The following is a 21298-nucleotide window of genomic DNA, read 5'->3' as shown; positions in this document are numbered from 1 at the left end:
GATGGATTATTTTGACAAGGGGAAAATGCTCAATAACAGGAATGTAAACAAATTTGTCCACAACATTTCAGAGAAATAAGCTTTTTGTGCATATGGAACATTTCTGGGATCTTTAATTTCAGCTCATGAAACTTTGGACCAATACTTTTGTTCAGTAAAGATCTTGTTTGCTTGGTTTATTGTTTTTCCTGTTGATCCTATCAGGTGTTGTGGTGGGAAAGTGACAGACTGACTCCCCACTATTCTGCATGGTTGTCATGGTTTCAGAAGTTGATCCATCCACAGCATTCTGCAAAGTCATGCAAGGGATGTTGGCACCTTTGAATGCTCATACCAGAATAGGAAAGAAAGTTATTGAGGAATTTAAATCCCTAATTACAGGTGTATCACACTTATATGACATACTGTAATAAGTTATCATTTTTTTCCAATCAAGATTTTTTATTTGGAAATAATTATCAAAATATTTGCCGTGAGGTCACTGTCTTCGAAATCAGTCATCCGAATAAACTTGAAATAAACAAATAATAACAGTCAGTGGAATAAATGCTATCCTAGCATGTCAGCTACTTTGAGTTGATAAATAGACTTTTCTAAAAGGCTTCCCTATCTTAGTTCTGTCCATTAGAAACATTATTGACTTACGGGCTTTCAGAGTGTTGACTAAACCTACAATCATTTTACTCTGGGGACTGCATGTACTTGTAATACTATTGACAATGATATTACTCCTCGTGTGCAACAATAGTGCAGGCCTGAGTTGGTCAGAGAGACATTCTGTATCCATATGGTCCGTTTCCATCAGGAGACATAATGTGATGTGTGATGAATTGAGCTCTGTCACCTGAATGCAGAACCACCATTCCCCAGACATGGTTCTTATTAATCTCTGCTGTTCACATCCCCCAAGAGGGCTCTTCAGAACACATGTTCTCTATCTGGAAGCCTCCACCACACAGAGAGTCATGTTTTGGATGTGAAGGTGTGTTCTGCCTTATGCCGTCACAGCATGGAAAAGTGTTATGTAGAAAGTCAGGGGGATTAGTACCTGCTGTTCCATACCCATCATAAGATGTAATAACATACTCGCTACGTGGTCTGTATCACCTGACTGATATGTCTGCAGACTCCTCACTGCCTGGAGCAAAACTACTCTGCTAATCTTGAGGAGACTGCAGCTGGTACCGCAGAAGAGGGCGAGAGAGTGTAAGGGCTGAGAGAGAGAGATAAATTAGTGAAGGTTAATGAGAAAGCAAGGGATAGTGGAGGATAGTGTTGTGAGAGGGAGAGGTTTGAAGGAGGCTTCAGTGTTGTAACATTTCACAGCATCGCTCACACTAAAGCTCAGCCCTAATAGTCATCCTTGTTTATGATCCTACTATTCTGCTTGGAAACAATACCAGACCCAGAGGGGGAAATAGATGAGTTGGCCATATCTTCTCCAAGCAATGTGAATCTTATTACCTGTGTTGTGGACATGCTTTCTGGATGCCATTTAACCCCCTGAGCTGAAGATGATTATCTGGATACTTTCTATGACAGCAACAGTCATCATTCAACACCAGTGTGGCCAGGGGCCTCGCTGTGATTGTTTGGTATGGTCCTCGACTACTGTGGAACAGAAGGTAATGAGGGAACTCATGCACCCTCTCTCCGTGACGTCCTGACCAGGGGATATCATTTTGTTCTCCACAGCCTCTTAATGTCTCTAGACTCGGATTTGTTTTGCAAAGCAATATATCAAACGGGTTTGCACAATGAAAATCAAGTTTACCTATAAGGCTTTTGTCTTGGAGAAAGGCAATGATGTGTTTCTGTCTTTTTTTCTTCCTCTGCTTTGAAGAGTGGCTTTGAAGCCACAGTTTTCAATTACTACAAACTATTTCTGAACGCCCTGAGCATCACAGAGGCAATTCTCTCCTGTGTCCGTGAGTCAAGTGATGTCCTGGAGAGGTCCATAATAAAGTTGAGGGGGCTATTAAAGGAATGCAGCCGGAGAATGCACAAAGCTCCCCCCTAGAGATTCACATCAACCAGCTGTATCCTGCTCCTCCAAACCAGTCAGTCTTTCACAGCACTCCAGGAAATGAACACCCCTCCAGAAACACAACTCTAGTATGCTTTATGCTGTCCTGATCACTCAGGGAAGAACCCATTTTTACCTTGGGCCACATCCATTTGTCTGTTGCCTAGGAATTGTCAGTGACCTGACACCTGAATGCATATCGGTTGTTTTCGGACAATTGTTTACTGTTGTTGCAGAGCTCTCCCTCCCAACCAGCCTGGCTGTTCCACTCTGCTCCCTGATACCTCAGATCTGGCATTGGCAGGAGGCAGGCAAGGCAGCTCTGGACAATCTGATTTATGGTCCTCTCAGACAGCACTTGTTAAAACTCAGCACCAGCAGTGTTTTCCCCTCACCAGCCTATCAGGCAGAAGGCCATTACTGACACTGGCATTACTCAGGATGTACTACCACCGTAGCCAGGCTACAGATAACCCAAGCCTCAGTAGATTCACTAGTCCACCTTGTCCTGGAAATATGTTTTGATTTCTCATTAATGAGACTGTCATGGTTAAAGTCTGCTGAGTTGGCACCTACATCTTGTGTAACACAAAGAAGTATTCTCAACACAGCACCTTTTCTGTCGCTACTTGTTGCCCAGTCGACTCCTGCTCAGCTGTCTCGTGTCACTAACTGAGCTACAGCATTAGTATTACGTGGTTGTATATCACGGCACAGCTCTCGGTTTGGCCACACCAGATCTGGCGTTACCTCCCAGGCTGAGCCAAGCTTGGCACTGTTGCCATAGGAACTAAGGCCCTGCATTGATAAATAGGCCGGAGTGTAGCCAGGGATCTCTCCGAACGTGGGGGTGGGAAGAGAGTGACCAGGCTGCCACAACCTGTTATGACACCCTAGAGACATTTTCACTGACCAGTGACCTGTAGGACTGTGGAATCTATCAGCAGCATGTGGGTTCTCTGACACACTGAAATGAGCCGTGCTAAAACAGGCATGTATTATGGGTTGTTATCATTGTTAGCTACTGATTCCACCACATGGTCTGATCATTCCTGTTTATTCCAGTGATTCAAATGGCTGTTGTCATCCACCCCATGTTTGCTCTGGTTCCTGCACCTTTCTATTACCACTATCATGTAAATGAAGGCTCTTAAATCTTGGCCTTAGCTACGCTTGTTGATTTAATGACCTCACACCTGGCAAACCTGGCCTGTGTAAGACAGCATGATGAACACAGTCCTCTCCTCTCGTAGTAGGCAGTAAGCTGAATGTGTCCAAATGGCAAAGGAACTGAAGCCCCCAGAAAAGGTTGTTTACTGTTATCTGTTCATCTGTAATACATGGAGGAAAATGGATGGCTGACTCGTATTGGTGAATTGTTCATAAACATGTGAAATGATAGTCATTAATGTTATTTATCAGTGTGCAGTCCAACTGATTTGCAGAGATGAATTGAACAACATGTAAACGGTTGTAAATAACTAGATAATAACACTGTGATTCCTAAACCCTATTCACTTTGATTAAATCTATTTTTAATAATGTAACTTTTTTCCTTATATGCACAGCATTGGAAATATGAATTTCTGTATCACTTGTCTGAGTGGACTATTTTCCTCTGCATTGTTAAATGTGTCAAGTCAAGATATCTCAACACGTGTCCATCACAACACACCGTGTTTCCTTCAGGTGATCGACGTGAGCTTGTGAATTTTCTAACTATAATAATAGCACATCAGAATTTCCAGAATAATGACAGTTTCTCTTTTGCTCCATTAAGAAGTCTGAAATGTCACTTGTGATAATGTCACTTGTGATAATGCACTTATATTTTTTGTGGCTATTAGCAGTCCTTTGGGTATTTCCAATCCACAGATGTGGTAGACATTTTTAGATGGGATCTCTTTATTTCTGCTGACAACATCCCAATTTGAAGACTATTAGTACATTTTCAAAAAGACAAGCTTAGCTTTCCCACTCAGTACTGTACTATATTTTTCATATGCACTTACAGGAAGTATTTACACCCCTTGATTTAAAAAATAAAATTGTTACATCCTGAGTTTAAAAATGATTAAATTGAGAATTTGTGTCACTGATCTACACACAATACCTAATAATATCAAAGTGGAATTATGTTTTTCTAAATGTTTAGTAGTGGTGGCTGCATCATGTTATGGGTATGCTTGTAATCATTAAGGATTGGGGAGTTTTTCAGGATACAACATACACTCAATGGAGCTAAGCACATGCACAATCCTAGAGGAGAACCTGCTTCAGTCTGCTTTCCACCAGACACTGGGAGATTAATTCACCTTCCAGCAGGACAATAACCTAAAACACAAGGCCAAATATACACTGGAGTTGCTTACCAAGAAGACAGTGAATGTTCCTGAGTGGCTGAGTTACTTGTCTAGAAATGATTAACAACCAATTTGACAGAGCTTGAAGATTTCGAGAAAAAAAAGAATAGTCGTCAAAAATTGTACAATCCAATTGTGCAAAGTTCTTAGAGATTTACCCAGAAAGACTCACAGCTGTAAACTCTGCCAAAGGTGATTCTAACATGTATTGACTCAGTGGTGTGAATACTTATGTAAATTAGATATTTAAAAAAATATATACACAAAAGTTTGGGTCACTTAGAAATGTCCTTGTTTTTGAAAGAAAATCAATTTTTTTGTCTATTGAAATAACATCAAATTGATCAGAAATACAGTGTAGACGTTGTTAATGTTGTAAATTACTTTTGTTGCTGGAAATTGTAGACTTTATGGAATATCTACATAGGCGTACAGAGGCCCATTATCAGAAACCATTACTCCTGTGCTCCAATGGCACGTTGTGTTAGCTAATCCAAGGTTATAATTTTAAAAGGCTAATTGATCATTAGAAAACCCCTTTGCAATTATGTTAGAACAGCTGAAAACTGTTGTTCTGATTAAAATCAAGGACGTTTCTAAGTGACCTCAAACTCTTGAACGGTAGTGTATATTTCTAAAACCATGTTTTCACTTTGTCATTACGGGGTATTGTGTGTAGATGGGTGTGAAAAAATGCTATTTAATCCTTTTTGAATTCAGGCTATAACAAGAACATGTGGAGTAAGTCAAGGGGTATGATTACTTTCTGAAGGCACTGTATTTTAAAAGGAACATATGCTTTGTCCTCTTACTAGCACACCATAGAACAGCAGTGTTGCCAAATTCAATGAAAACCTACTTTTGTTGTTGTGGGACAATGATCTGAAAAGAACTTGGCCACACTGGCCACCATAAACACATTGAAGGTCTTGGGAACCCACATCCAGTTTAATCTTCTCCATGTCAGCATTTTCCTTTTCAGATTTTAGAGTCACTCTAGCTCACATGGTGACAAGATTCTGTTATTTGGTGGCACAAAGGGAGGTCTTTTTTGCGTGGTGAAAAAATATTTTCCCTTATAAAGCTTTTGTAACACGGGTCTATTGATGCTATGGCTTTGGTTACCTCTCTTGCTCTCAAGCAATTTCCTATGCTACAAACATCTGTCGTGGAAAAATTCTTACACAGGGACACTCAAAATCAATCTTAAATTAATCATTGTTTATTGTCAGCGCGCTGGAGAGGTTCCAACCAACTCAATGCACCATAGAACACATGTCTGTCAGAAGCTTTTCCTGGGCAGTCCCAGCAGTTGTCTTATATACAGCTATACACAGACAAGTTATATTTGCATGATTTAGCATAATTAATTAATCATTATCGTTTTGTTTCATTCATGGGACCGACCAAAACTGTTTCATAACATGTGACAGACCAACACCTCATGAGGCTTCTCCTCTCTAAGCTGAGACCTTAACTGAGATATCGTTTGTTCGTTCTCAAAACAACATCTGGGCATACTGCCAAATTGCAGTTACTGATAAGAGGAGGATTTGTTCAGTCAACCACTTGCATGAACACAGACATTGGTTTATATAACAGCACATGAATAGAACACAGGAATTAGTTATAAGCACAAACATTCAAATTCCCATTACACACCTCTGCCTGAACCAGCTATAATATGACTGACAATGTAATCGTCTTCTTCAGAATTTCTGCCTTTCCTGTCATTTGGGGTCTTGTTGGATGTTGGAATCTATTAGAAGTTGTGACAGTAGCTGTGTGCCTAGAGATCGATCTCCTGTGTGAGGCTGGTGTGGGATGCCGTTGCCTTTTCCTACTGTGGGAGGAGGATCTGTTCATTAACCAGCTGCCCACATTCATCTGGGAGGACCGCTCTCTGCTAACATTCAGATTACAGCTGCCTGATAACGAATGTTAAGTAATTTATCAAGCCTGACAATGCTTTTTCGGAAAGGGCCTTCTGATCCTCATAGGCTTGGCACTCACCGGTACGACACATCACAATGCTACTTCTGGCATGGTCTCAGAAAGGAATTCCAAGATGACTGTTTAACATCGCAGGGATACCACCGGGATGCAGCCATACCTGGTTGTGTAAGCAGAAGTTTTTCCGTAAATTTTTCAACTGAGTTCTTTGAAGTCCATTCGGAAGTTATTTTTGTAGTTTGTTGGTGAAATGAGTTGTGCAATTGTCAGCAGTTGTGGGAGGACAGATACTGTAGCTGTCTATGGAGCTCTCCGTGATGTTGTCTTGGGAGGATAATCGTGCAGCATGTGAGTTTCAGCTTTGTATGAGCGAGTGAGAGAGAGAGAGAGAAAGGGAAAGGTGTGTTTATGAGATGTTTTGTATTTTTCCTGGGAACCCTGTGCTCTGCTGTCAGTGAGGTTTGGCGTGAAATGCAGGGTATTCTCTGGATCCACAGCCCATGAAGAGCCTCATTAAAGGGAAGTGGGGTGGCGAGCCAGGGGAAAAGAATCCCATTGCTTGTGTGCGTGGGATGAGAATTCAGGGTGCGTTGGTTAGTGTAAATGCTGAGCCTGGAAAACGGTTCTCGTCCTGGGTGGAAGGTGTGTCTTCAGAATGGAATGAAGGAAAGGTTGCCTGTATACCCATGTAGCATTGCCTGTCTAACTTGGAGTGTCTTGGCCAATTAGGGTGTAATCGGGATCTAGACAGGGAGTACAGTAGGGGTTCACCATGGATAAAGCATGGCGGAGCCTCCTTGCTGGTTCTCAGATATGTGCCTGTTTCACAATTTACCCCCTACCGACTCTCCAACCAGCCACAATTCTCCATCATTGTTAATTAACATCACATTAACAGTTCCTGACCTGCTTCTGCTTTAGGCTATGTCATTTCTTTTAACTATAGAATGTTTTGGAAACAATGGGATCCAGACAAAGAGGTACATTGTCTGTGTGTACCATGGTAATGAGAACAGTGATATAGGCCATCCACGGTCAACATCTCTGAGGGGTTGAACTATTCCCATGTAGTGATTATGTTTGATCCCCATAAGTTTTAATGAGCGAGATCAGAGAGTAATCACATTACCCTTTTTCATGAAACCCCTCTACCTTCCAGCACAGTTATTGAATGACTTTATAGTATACATCATTTCCAATGCAGTAACTCTGATAATGGCTTTGAACACAGGAACAGACACTGGCACAGACTGCTGGTTCACAGTCTGGATTATGTTGTTCTGGTTTCATGCTTGAGTTCCTTCCACCCTCCTCAGACCATGAAAAGACTCAATGCCCTTAAACCTTCCGCATGCGAAATGAACGAGTGTGCTTGCATACCCCATTAAAAGACCTTTGCTTGAAAAATTTGAAAAAAGTGTCAATACTACTGTTTGTCCATCTTGAGACGCCGTAGCCACTTCCTCAAAATAGACAGAATTATTTTTTATATTTTTGCCAAATCGTGCAATTTTACATTTAACTAAGATGTTATGTTCAGTATATCTCAAGTGAATAAATTTGCATGAAAACGATTTGTCTCTCATCAATTAACTGTTTGTTGTCATTCAAGAATCCCTAATGTTGACCAATCATCGACAAAGGGGCGTAGACTTCGGCTACTGACTTCGGCTTGCCTCAAGATATTTTTTGTGTGCACAAACATGCCGAACAAAAACGTCACAAAATGTTGTCATAATATATGGACAAACTGTTCCAAACTGTTTCGGATGGGAAGCCTGCAGACACCTTAAATCTAGATCTTCTTTAACAAAGGAACCTAAAGATTAAGAGGTGGGGGATGGATTAACCATGTAAGGTGTCACAGCCGTCCAAACCAACACAACTGTCTCACATTGAAAGTACTCTGTTTGCAGTGGCTTGTAGGAAAATGCTGAGGCAATATTTGTCAGAAATGGAGGGATCCACTGAATCACAGTAACTGTATGACCTCACAAGGCTGTATTTATGATCCCACTTTTTCCCCATCACATCATTTATTTACTAACATCATAATTTATGTATGGACAGGGATTGGTGCAACTACCTGGTAGAAATGGTTTTCTCATGGTGTACCTACTGAGTACTGTCTGGATAGCACGCCACTTGGATATCCCAAGGCAAAAAATATTTGCCATTCAAACTGGATAAAATGGTCTCATTCAAATACATTTTAGATTATATCAGTTTTTAGTCTTGAAAGAAAAGAAAAATAGTTATTGTTCCAACTTCAAACATCGGTGCTACTCAAGTCTGGTAAATCATGTTGGAGTTGTTGGAGAAATAACATGGGGATTAGATCTAATTCCACAACCCACCACCCATCAGGTTGGAGTGACTCACAGCTGCCACTACTAAAGCAGCCAGTCTCCACTTTGAGTAAATGGTCATTGAAAACTCATTTTTAACAAGCTAGTGTACACTGGGATATTCTGTGCAGCTGAAGTTGGTAAGCATGTATTAGATTTATGGTGAACATTATGAATGATAATTATTCACATGCTGATAATTGTTTACCTACAGGGAGGGATGTGACTCAAGGCACTACGCTGACCATTTTAACAGGGAGCACATGAAATTTAAGAGCGCAATTAAAAATATTTGAGGTAACAAGCAGTTTTCTTTGTAGTAATGATGCAAGCGTATACTCCGTGGCACCTAGGGCCTGCTGTACAGTGAAGGAATCATTGCAACAATTATCATCTGGGTGATTTTATTTTAAGAGCACTGGTGCTCCTATATTAAAATTCCAGGTCACACAGCAAAATATTTAGGTACATATGCAAGTAGAATGGTCACACTGTAAAGCCATGTGACTCATGTTTTCCATTGCAGAGTGCATCACGTTGAATTACACAGAGCCTTCTAGTGCATCTCCCCGTATTTGACTGCAGGATTGTTGGGTTTCTGTGGGTTTCTGGTAATGCAAACACTACTTCCATTAGAAATGACCAGGGATGAATGAAAGGAAATTAGAGATCTATCCAACCCCGAGGGGAATGAAACAACACACAATCAGGGAAAACACAATATGTGCTCAATGGATTTCGGAATCATTGTAGAAATGTTACCGCTGATACATTTCCATGCTAAAGATATTACAATAATGTAATGGTTGCCTACTCATGACTCTCAGTTGCTTCCTTTCAAAACGTTCAAAGACAATTGCTCCATTATACGGATTTGACTTTGAAAATGCACAGTGCCTTGAAAGATATATTTTGAACTACTCTCTCAGTGATGCGTTTTATTGTGCTCGCCAGGCCATGGACTGCTGTAAATGGATTCATTCTGCAGTAATCACACTGAGCATAGAGGCAATATCCCTGAGATGCATCAGGGCAGACTGGTCTCAGCTATCCCTTCTCTGCTGTACGTAGCAACAGGTGATGGGGAGCATGGGGAGTGGTGTGCTTTGAGCACTGAAACATTGGGATTGGTGAAACGTCACCACATAGAACAAAGAGTATAGAGGCAGAGATGCAACTTTAAAATGGAGTCTGACAGTAAGGTAAGAATACTTGGAAGGGCAGCCCTAAAGTGGTCTCCAGTGGCATTGACTTAGAGGAGGTAATCATTATAGGTCATCTCATCATGCTATATGTCATACTGTGAAATGGTGTGATGAAAAGTATTGGCGTGGCAGGGTTGACCCCTAGAAGTAAGAGGAATACACTTGCAGCACCTTTTTTTTTAGGGCGGGCGGGGAGCAGTTCCAATCATCTGTAAATGTCATGAGCTCTGACGGAGGGTTTGGGTATTGACTGAGTCTGGCTAGATGAAGGACAGGGACGCTAATCTTCTCCGGCCATGTATATAAATTCAGAAAAGCCACCAGACCACGTCACGCAATATACAAATTACAGTATTCTAGAAATGACACAGATTTTTTCAGTCCTGTGAAATGGTGCGATGATTGTCATGCTTTGTGCACATCCTGGCTGTGTTAAATGTGTGCTGGCTCTGATGACTGACTGAATGATTATACAGTGACCTGCACTGATTTATTTGAGAGAGAACCGGTGTGTGCTTCAAGTTACTGTCTGTCTGGGAAGTGGAATGTTTGACCTCTCACTTCCACCCAGCTGAATGAACAGGCAGTAAGTAACCTTTTAAAACATGGCCCTCAGCTTAGCACATGTAGCAACTGTTCCGCTCAGATAATAACACTCTGATCATTCTAAATGAGAGCATGTACTGACACTGGTCGTATGATTGGTTGAGTTTGGAATCTGAACACCAATTAGTTGTGGTTGTTGGCTGTAATTTGTTGGGCCGTGTATAAAGATTGCACCATGGCTAACCCTGTAAAACAACAAATTTCACTGCACCTATACGTTTTTTTAAAACACTCTATGATTTAAGAATGTGATTTTTAGCTGGCTCCTATTATAAGAGTTTGGATGGAAGATGCTGTTAAATGTAGTTTTGAAGTTGTTGTGATGAGAAATGCAAACCCTTATCACCCCGATTGCAACGTCTACTCCTGTGCACATACTCCTCTGTGCACATGCGTCACACTCTGTTGCTATGTTTTTCATGGGCTTGCTGTGTCACCACTGCCACCTAATGTGCAGTGCCTAAAACTGCATACACTCTATTCAGAAGGTCACATACAGCTCCCAAACAAAATCACAAGCTGTATTTTGGGGGATCGAATGTCTAAACTATATGGTATATATTGTTATTACTGACATTGATTTTATGTGACAGTCAGTATTTTGTCTGATTTGTTATTGTGTTTGTACCCCAGGTAAAAGAAGCCATGCAGAGGATCCATGACAGAGGCAACATAGGAAAGCTAATCCTGGATGTGGAGAAGTCTCCCACTCCTTTGGTAAGTACACAACCCTGACCTTTTTTTCTACAAAAACAAGTTATTAATAAGTGGTCTAAAATTGCACATGCATTCAACCAGTTTGAAAATCCTTGAGGAAAAAGGAAATTATTAAATAGCATCATGACTCACCACAGTGAGCAATTTATCCCTGGAAAACTATTGGCCAAATCAACACATGGTTAGGTTTGAGGTTCCTAGATAAAACTGAGTCTGATAACAATGAATATGATATCTTCCAATGGCACTGGTTTCTATAGTGACCCGTGAATGTCAGCGTCCCCATTTGGAGCAGCAAACATAAGAAACAAAAGCCTGAGCAGCGTTGACAAAATGTAGATTCAATGTTGATACTTTTAAAGTAACTGTCCAGTAAAACCCCATCTTAAACTCTTAATTGTATTTAAAAAAATCTAATGTAATGCTTGAAATTTGCTTGGGCCATATGTGATTGGTCCAGCAGCTTTTGCCTTTTTGTTTTTATTCTCCAGTGGGGTGAAGGATCATTCTTGAGATAATGGGAGGCACGTGCTCAGTAATGCACACTCACTGCACACAAGCAAGATAGCTAGCACGCCGAGCAATCCACAGCTGGTGTTAGCAAAAAGGACAACGCCTATGCAACAACTATCTCACCTGTCACTTCTATTTCAAATGATGTGGTTTGTATAGGTAGACCACAATTAAAATACCCAAATGTTGGACAACAGGATGATTTTGCGGGACATTCGCGAGACAGTTGCCTTCATGAATAAAAACATTTAGCAGCACGTCCCCATTACATTTACATTTACATTTAAGTCATTTAGCAAACGCTCTTATCCAGAGCGGATTACAAATTGGTGCATTCACCTTATGACATCCAGTGGAACAGCCACTTTACAATAGTGCATCTAAATCTTTTAAGGGGGGTGAGAAGGATTACTTTATCCTATCCTAGGTATCCCACCCAGATGTAGCCTATTGAATATCATTATAGAATATGCATAAAATGCATCCTCCAATTGCAACATCTACCTATGGCCATACATATTGTTTTAAGAAACATTTATATTTTTAATACCCTCAAACACCAACTTAGGCATCCCTCATTTCAAAATAGGCCATGGCATCATCACTGTCATAAATGAATGATAATTCTTCACATTTTACCAGTGAAATGTCCAAACTGCGTCTGCATGCTGATCATTTGATCTCAAATAGTTTCATGGTAATATATATTTAGATCTTAGTGAATTCCTATTTCGTGGGCAAATTAGAGCAGATGGTGTTAAACTTCATAGCATTTCTGTATTTAATTTTTTTCAATCATAGCACATTCTGGCGCTGTTGAGTTTTGGCAGTCTGATCATTTTGGGGGAATATTCAGCTTACCATCCTAAAATCTCATAAGAAATTAAGTGGTATTTTTGGTGTAACAGTAATGTTATACTATGCTATTATATTTGGTTTTGTTATGTAGAATACTAATCCACTGGCACACACTGATTGAATGAACGTTGTTTCCACGTCATTTCAATTAAATTAATTGACGTCTGTGCACAGTGAGAATTAATCATTATGTGATCTTCTAAGACATTGATTCAGCTTTGATCTAGCATTACTAAATGAGCACCATTGTGAGAAGTAGCAGAGTAATGGCAGCACTACACCCCTGCAGTCCGTTGACCAAATAAGTAATTGAAGCGCACCTAGACTACGCCTTTCGAAAGATTTGGTGATGCAGAAATGAGAGACTACATGTGTGGCTATTTTATGAAAATATGGGAATATTTGGCCAAGGACATATTTTTGGTGGTCTCTTGGAAGGTCAAATAGCTAGGAAGGGAGACGTTAAAATCGGATTTAGTGAAGTAGCAGCAAATATGTTTATTGTGCAACTAATGAGCATGGAGAGCCTCACAATTTTGACGAAATTACATCTTTCAGTCTAATACGGTTATTTACTTACTTTTGTAGTTCTTTATCAGGAGCATGCTTTTTGAAAATAGTTAGGCCTAACTGTCCTCTCCAAGTTTAGCTAGAATTTAGCCCGAAAGGATTTGAGAAATATGATTGGTTGACAATAAGCATATGACATTAGTCTACATCTCGTCTTGCTGTGCAGAATATCAGATCTCAGCAATGATTGGAGAAGTGTTTAACATCACCAGTAGGCTACCACATTCTTATGATATTCATTTTTTTTTTCATAAGAGAAAAGAGACAGGTTGGAATGTCTGACTGAAATACGGGACAAAAAATAAAAAATCTAAATTCGTGGTTTTTGAATTTGTTAATCAAATGCAGAACATAATTGTATGGTTGTGGGATGTGGGAAAAAGGGCCAAACTGCTGGACTGTCCCGCACAATCCGGGACTTGTAGTCACCCTAGGTAAGTAAGAGTTGGCCTGTAAGGTTCGCTATCAATGCTAAATAAGCCAGCAGGCTAACCAACAAGAAAGCAAGTCAAGGCAGATCCTCCACACAACCATCTCACTGCCTCCTTCAATTTTAAATCCTGTGGTTTGCAGCTTAAAGTTTTAGGTCAAAGGGAAACCTAGTCAGCTGCTGTTGTCTAACAAAGGTAGCAGCAGCCAGTAGCTAGTTAGCTTCACAACTACCTAGCTAGCTAACGTTATTTAGGTTGCAAACAACATAAATATTAGGAATATAATGACAAAGCAAAGAACAGAAACGACTCATAATTGTGCAATAATCAGTGTGCATGTATTCATTTATTGCTGTTTTAGTAAAGTGCCCTCGTAGTTTTATTGTGTATTTCCAAATCCTGAATCCATCCATACTATTTGACTTAGTGCAGCCAGGCTCAGGAAGTCTGCCCCAGTGCCTCCACATGGGAACTAATTTGAATATCCAAGTGTATGCCAGTGTTGTTTCTGAAACGCCAAGCAGGGACACAGAGAAAATCTGCTTTTTAACATCCTTAATTATATATATTTTGTATTAGTAATCTGTTTAATTCATATTGTGATTAATTGTAGGTAATATTTCATAACAAATCTGGAACACTGGACAGATACTTTAATATCTGTATCCTTTGTTCCTTGTCTTTGGATGTTTTCTTATAGATACAGTTTATACCCTACATGTTGTGTATTGGTACTCTATTCTGTATTTGGATAAATTACAGTGTGTTCTGTATTCTGTGAAGATGGCCAGTGACAGCACAGAGACCAGTGAGGCTGGTGAGGAGGAGGAGGAACATGAAGGGGACAGTGACAACAAGGAGCGCATGCCTTTCATCCAGTAGGCCCAGGTACGGTACCACAACTGGCCTGGACACCTCAAAGGAAGGAGGTGGAGCGGGGGATTAGTTCCATAACAGATGACTCCACAACCCGAACTACGCACCGTGAACTCAAACCTTTGTACAGTATGTGAGTGTATGTTTGTGTGCTTGTGTGTGGGTCTGTTGTCTTTTGTTATGTAAGATGTTTGAAAGACATATGGAAACTCATAAGACACTGGTTGTCAAAGTTGCCCATCAGCTAAAGTGCCATTCACTATCCAGTATTATGATGAGCATTGTGTTGCTGAACAAATTATGTTAAGAGATGCTTAGACCTATCTGCAGCCTCGTCATTGTTCATTGTGTTCTATGGCAACCTTAACAAGGGAGCAAAGTAGGAACGTAGTGAATAAGGGGTTGATTATGTTGCTTTTAGGGAAAATACGAGAGTGAGTGATTGAGTGTTAAAGAGAACAGTAAGTAAATGAGTGAGAGTGAACCAGGAACATAAGTGATATTGACCGTGCTTGTACTCCTGTCTTGATGGTTGAAACAAGAGGGAAACTAGGAGGGTGGGTGTTAGATTAAACATCTCCTCTAAGCTATATTCCCCTTTCTCTTTTACTAATATTATGATGACTCAGAAGTGAGATTCATTTTGGCTGCTTCATGAACACTAGTCACTCTGATCACCCCATTACCACTAAATACACAGCAAACCCAGAGCAGATTGGCCCTGGGCTATTTACCTCCACCTGCTGCAGTGAGTTTATCAAAATCACTCTCTGAGATTGTTTCTCACCCTCCTCTCTCAGGTTATCTTCAGCAGTGTGTGAGCTAGGAGAGAGTATTAGGAAATGCCACTGTAAATGCCTGCTACCATGTTTACCGACACATTAGAGATCCGACCTTCTGCGATGTTGTTATGGAATCACCAGTGCCTTTGAGCTAGAAGTCTGCAGCAGTCTTGTAGAAGATTTCAGTATTTGAATTGTACCCATTCCACAAACACTAAATTTCATGGTGGTTCTGCCAAATGCCAGGTAACATTCTGAGTGTGTTTCCTACATTTCTGCAACTAATAAAAATAAGAATGATAATGTCAGCTTTTGGCCTCATTCATAGTCCACATTTCAGACAAACAATGCAGAGAGAAATGGCATGGTGGCCAGGTAATGATGATGATTAACCACACCCGTTTCTGTTTAGTCTGTGTTCTTTATGTGTGTGTGTAAGAAGTTGTGTTACATTTACTGGCTGGTGCCTGTGTATAGTGTACTATGCCTCCCAAACAGAGTGCCAATGAGAGGGAGGACTAAAGACACATTCACTTACAGATGAGTTGATGGGCCATCAAGAATGGAAGTACTATTGCTGTGGATACCACAGGACAGGAGTTATTCGTATCAGATGTTAGCATCTCATGTGAGATGGAGTATGACAACTGTATTGTGCTACCAGTCTTATCCATATGGAAAGTGTGAAATCAATCATCCAACGTACAAAGCTATTTATTCATTAAAGTATGAAACTACCATTGATGGTACGGAGATGAAAGCTATTCAATCGCCTTGTTATAAACAGTAAATCTAGCTAAGGCAGCTATGTTTCATATAACTGCAAGCTTACATATTACCTTCAGGAGTATTCCCAAACCAAAAATACATGTAAATGTACAGACACATAAATAAATGTACAGACACAGTATAAAACAGCATACAATTCTTGTAACTTTGCAAGTGAATAGAAAATATGATACATTTTTGTATGTACCCTACTGTCTGTATGGAAAGAAAGGGCCCAGTTATTACATGGCTGTAGAAGTGATTGGAAAGTAGTCAGCTGTGCTTCTCCAAACGAACCACCCACTGGTGAAGAGATACAGTTCCACACATTTCATTGATCTTTCATTTGCCACTTACAACATTCATATGATCTTTTAATTAGCTAAGTCACATTAAATGTCACAACATTTTATTCAACATTGTATTAGCTACATCACAACATTGCACCTATTTCCTTTCATGATAGACTTGGCAATGGTGCTGGAAATCAAGTATATTAATGAAGGAGAACAGTACATCTAAATGTGAATGTCTCTTTGGGTTTTCCTGTTAGTCTAGAGTATAGAGTAACTTGCAGTGTGTATGTTTGTGTTTCCATGGGAGGTCATGATGGATAGTCATCTTGCCTTAAAAGTAAAAAAAGATAAACAAACTATGTAGGTGTGTTTAGTACTGTAGCTGGAGCCTGATTACAGACTTATATGAAGCTATTGTTTAACTGTATTTGTTGGTATTAGTGTTTTTGTTATGTTATACTGTAGGTAGTCCAGTTCTGTTTACATGAATAAATGTTTCTGCAGAGCATTCTGGGAAAGCTGTGTGTTTTTCTTGGCCTGTGTCATCTGCAGGTTTTCTCCACAAGCCACCCTGTGAAAGACTCCCTATAATATCACACTCTCATAGGCTGGGGTATTTCTCCAAGAATGTACAGTATGAAAAATGATTTAAGCTTTAAATCCATGGTAACTTTCTCACTGTAAATACCTGCCTGTTAAAAACAGTAAATAGACTTTGACCATGGTTACTTTAAGTAGCTCTGCCGATTTCATAGATTCTTATCTGATTAAGTCATAAGGATTCAACATGAATGACTGATTTTCATCTCTCCCAATCACTTTGAGTCTTGATATTCTCTTATCATCCCATTTCCACTTATAGCAGTGGGGTATGTACACCTTTATTATGCAATATAAATGAGGTTGGTCCTTTGCTATTTACTGGCAGGCCGAAGATCTTTTACTGTTGTTATGCTCCAATGCTGTAATCTATTTGAAATATGGATTGCATCCTTTTAGCATTGTGTAGCTAAACCACTTTAACTATGTGGTCATATTGCAACTCTCAACAGCCCTAGACTATTATCTGGATGAGACCAGGGTTACAGAGTGTTGTTATGACATTGTGATTACTTTTCAATGTTGCTCTTCAGGTTTTGGGAATTAATTCATGCAAATGGTTTCACACAGACATCATTATTTACTGTATCATTACACCTAATCAAATTTGAACGGTATCTCCATTAATGTTTAAGTGCTTGGGCATCCCGGCTCTCTCAATCAGACAGCAGAGTTTTTCTTAACACTGCACCACTCTTCCATCTGATCTGTCTACTCTACAACATCACAGACTAAAAAGAACCTCTGCTGCACCAGAGCTGTGAGCTGGACTTCCTCAGCTCTATTAAGCTCCCTGTTTTCCATGGTTACACAACTGAATCTGTATTTTCAGCACATTTGAATGAGATATAATTAGAGTTGACAAGCAACATGTCATCATCCTCATATTGTTTTGATACATTGGGAGACCTATCTATGCATTTGGTCATACAAATAATGTTGGTGACATGGCGTATAAAATAACAAATCTCTTAGCCATCTAGGGAGTAACAACATTTATTTTTCAGGGTTAATTTACTGTGGGTCAAATGTATCCATGCACAGGGGAATGGTGGGAGGTCAGATACAGAAGCTATCAGATATTCTCATGCAGAACAATCTGTGCAGTGTTGCCGTCCATGAATTTACGGCTTGTTTGTGAAATGGATGGGGAAAACGGTAAATGAATTGCACCTTGTCCCAAGTAAATATTTATGAATGGGCAGAAACAGGGGCATCATTGTTGTCACCCCACCCATGGTATTTGAGATCCCCCTGACGTTTGAAAAAACCCAAAGTTACATAGTGTCAGCCAATGAGAGGTGAATCACTGCAGGAGCAAACAGTGAGCCTGTATATAGTGAACTGCCCACAGTGCATTGGGCTCCTGTGTCAATGTTAAAAGGTGTGCCCTTTTTCTTTTGTCGGAATTTAGTGCAGACATGGCGCGTCTGGTTCTCCCCATCTTTTTGGTTATCTCTCTTACCTTGCTCCACCAGGGATATAGCCATCCATCTCGTACCAGGAAAGCAGTGCCAGCACCACAGAGAGGTAACACTCACCACACACACTACACTAAACGTCAGTGGCTCTACAATGTTTTTCTGTACATTTTCTCTCTGACATGCCTGCCTGCTTGTCTGTGTTTCTATGGAGATGCAGCGGCAGATGAGGATGATGTAAAGTTGCAGCTGGAGAAGCTGTGGCAGGAGGTGAACTCCCTGAAGGAGATCTCGGCTCTGCAGACAGGTATGCTGAGCTGGCTGCTCTGGGCGCTCAAACTGAGTGCTGCTTTACGGCCAGGAGGGTTTCAGAGGGAATGCTTCTCATGAGGAAATGTAGCTGTTACTCATGCAGATTTAGCAGTTACTGTATGTTTCTTATGGGTTAGGCAGGTGTATACTGTATGTACCTTTGGTACATGCACTCTTGGAGAAAATAAATTGTGCTGTCTGGAACATAAAAGGGTTATTCGGCTGTCCCCACAGGAAAACCCTTAAGAAAATGCTTTTTGGTTCCAGGTAGAACCTTTTTGATTTCCATGTAGAACCCAAAAAGGTTCTACCTGGAATCAAAAAGTGTTCTCCTATGGATACAGTCGAAAAACCCTTTTGGAACTTTTTTTCTTCTAATAGTGTGGAATTAATGCAGAGAAATTATGATTTTGTATTTATTATGGTAATTCATGCTAACCCCAGACATTTACTAATGTGCTCAGTCACCAGTAGAGGGCAGGAGTACTCTTACCTTCAACCTCATGCCTTGCAGTAGCAATAATGATGTTGACAGAGCACTGAGTCATGTGCTGTGGAAGATAATGCAGTTGAATTTCTGGAGCACATTGCGAAATGTATGATGATGGATATAAAAGTATTATGATGAGACAGGTTCTTTACAGGGAGGGTGGAAGAACAGAGTGTTACAGTCTCATATAGTATGCCTCTGTCTGAGTTCCTCCCATTGAAAGGGCTTATGTCTTATTTTGGGAACTTGGTTTAGGAAACATGGATACAGATGAAAACCTTTGCTTGGTCCTACTAGTCTTCATTATGTCTGATTGATAGATTATAGATTAGAAAATGTCAGTGAGACATTATACACCAATATATCATGTAAATATATATTTTGTTTGTTTCAAATTCTTCAGTAATATTTGAGCAAGGTAGGTAGGGTTATTGCCTGAGGAAGTTTTAAGGAGATAAATGTACTAAACTGCTTCCCTCTGCTTCCAGTTTGTCTTCGTGGCATCAAAGCTCACAGGAAGTGTTACCTGACCATCGAGGAACCCAAGCACTACCATGAGGCCAATGAACACTGCATCGCATGGGGTGGAACACTTGCCACTCCACGTGACCTCAATGAAAACAATGACCTGAGGGACTATGCCAAGAGGAGTGCGCCAGGTACCAAGGAGTTCTGGATCGGTGTGACAGACATTGTGAAGGAGGGCCAGTATGTAGACGTCAACAGCATGCCCATCAGCTACTTCAACTGGGACAAGACCAAGAAGCAGCCCACAGGGACAAAGAGGGAGAGCTGTGTCGTGCTCTCACTGGCTGCACAGGGAAAGTGGCATGATGAGGTCTGCCTTGGCAAGAAAAAGTACATTTGTGAATACCCCATTCCCTAACTTGTGTACCATCATGGAGACCAGATGGTTGTTGACAACCTGATGATCATTTATGCTCGTCATTAAAAAATACATAGGAAATGGTTCCAGTGTGAGTCTCTCTTTCACCTTCACTGTATTATACTGCTAATCAAAATGTCCAATTTGCTTTAATTTATGAGTTTGTGAATTTGTAGAGAAGTTGAAATTCTAGGTCAACAATGACCAATTCCCTTCTGTACTCCCACTTACAATAATGAGTGTTAATGTGTTCATTGTTTAATAGTTATTTTAAAATAACGAGTAGATAGGGCACACTGCTAGGCCTACCAAAATATGCCACTTGATGATTGATACAGGACTAGACCTTACAGTAGATTATATTCTAATCTCTGATATTGGCCATAACAGACAGACAGCCAGACATAAATTACACCCATACATTCATAGGCCTACATACATACAGGTAACTGCCAAAATAAAGGAAACACCTAACTTAAAGTGTCTTAATAGGGTGTTAGGCAACCACGAGCCAGGACAGCTTCAATGCATCTTGGAATAGATTCCACAAGTATCTAGAAGTCTATTGAAGGGAAGCAACACCACTCTTCCACAGGAAATTCCATAATTTGGTGTTTTGTTGATGGTGGTGGAAAATGCTGTCTCAGGCGCTGCTCCAGAATCTCCCATAAGTGTTCAATTGGGTTGAGATCTGGTGATTGAGACGACCCTGGAATATGGTTTCCATCGTTTTCATGCTCATCAAACCACCATCAAACCATTCAGTGATCACTTTTGCCCGGTGGATGGGGCATTGTCATCCTATGTGGCAGTCAAAATAATGGCCTGCCCAGCATTTTTATACATTACCCTAAGCATGATGGGGTGTTAATTGCTTAATTAACTCAGGAACCACATCAGTGTGGAAGCACCTGCTTTCAATATACTTTGTATCCCTCATTTACTCAAGTGCTTCCTTTATTTTTGGCAGTTACCTGTACATACATGCAGTGGTGGATTTAGATACTGTATAGGCGGCACCGGGCACCCACACAAAAAATATTGGAATGGTGATATTTGTGTGATCAGTTTTCTATCTCTCATTTGCACGTCACGTCATTGATACATGTCACCTTGTGGGACTCTGGGTCAATTAACCTTGTCGGAGTGGGCTCCCCTACTTGAAGCCTGAAGTAGGAGGAGCGGGAATCTATCAAATAGCGCAACTCTAACTTTTTACAGTAAAATCAGTCAGTGGGGGCTGAAGGGGGCCCAGGCCTAGGGAGCCATACAACCTA

The 21298-nt window shown here is 40.5% G+C and overlaps 2 protein-coding genes across 2 annotated transcripts in view; both read left to right on the top strand.

The window, feature by feature from the left end:
* Nucleotides 1–16820, top strand: part of LOC118359218 (synaptic vesicle membrane protein VAT-1 homolog-like) — a 30963-nt gene extending 14143 nt beyond the window's left edge. The window contains exons 8-9 of the mRNA XM_035737600.2: nucleotides 11135–11218; nucleotides 14374–16820. Coding sequence (XP_035593493.1) covers nucleotides 11135–11218; nucleotides 14374–14472 — 183 coding nt within the window. The 3' untranslated portion in view covers nucleotides 14473–16820. The remainder of the gene's footprint in view (nucleotides 1–11134; nucleotides 11219–14373) is intronic.
* Nucleotides 14378–20105, top strand: LOC118359225 (tetranectin-like protein). Its single transcript, XM_035737615.2, has 4 exons — nucleotides 14378–14478; nucleotides 18327–18442; nucleotides 18548–18640; nucleotides 19624–20105. The coding sequence occupies exons 1-4, from the start codon at nucleotides 14426–14428 to the stop codon at nucleotides 20019–20021; spliced, it is 660 nt and encodes a 219-aa protein (XP_035593508.1). The 5' UTR covers nucleotides 14378–14425; the 3' UTR covers nucleotides 20022–20105.
* The last annotated feature ends 1193 nt before the right edge of the window (nucleotides 20106–21298 follow it).

Source organism: Oncorhynchus keta, chromosome 2 (genome assembly GCF_023373465.1).
Source record: "Oncorhynchus keta strain PuntledgeMale-10-30-2019 chromosome 2, Oket_V2, whole genome shotgun sequence".
Lineage (NCBI taxonomy): Eukaryota > Metazoa > Chordata > Actinopteri > Salmoniformes > Salmonidae > Oncorhynchus > Oncorhynchus keta.
Note: the sequence above shows the minus strand (reverse complement) of the source record. Positions and strands in the feature narration are given on the sequence as shown.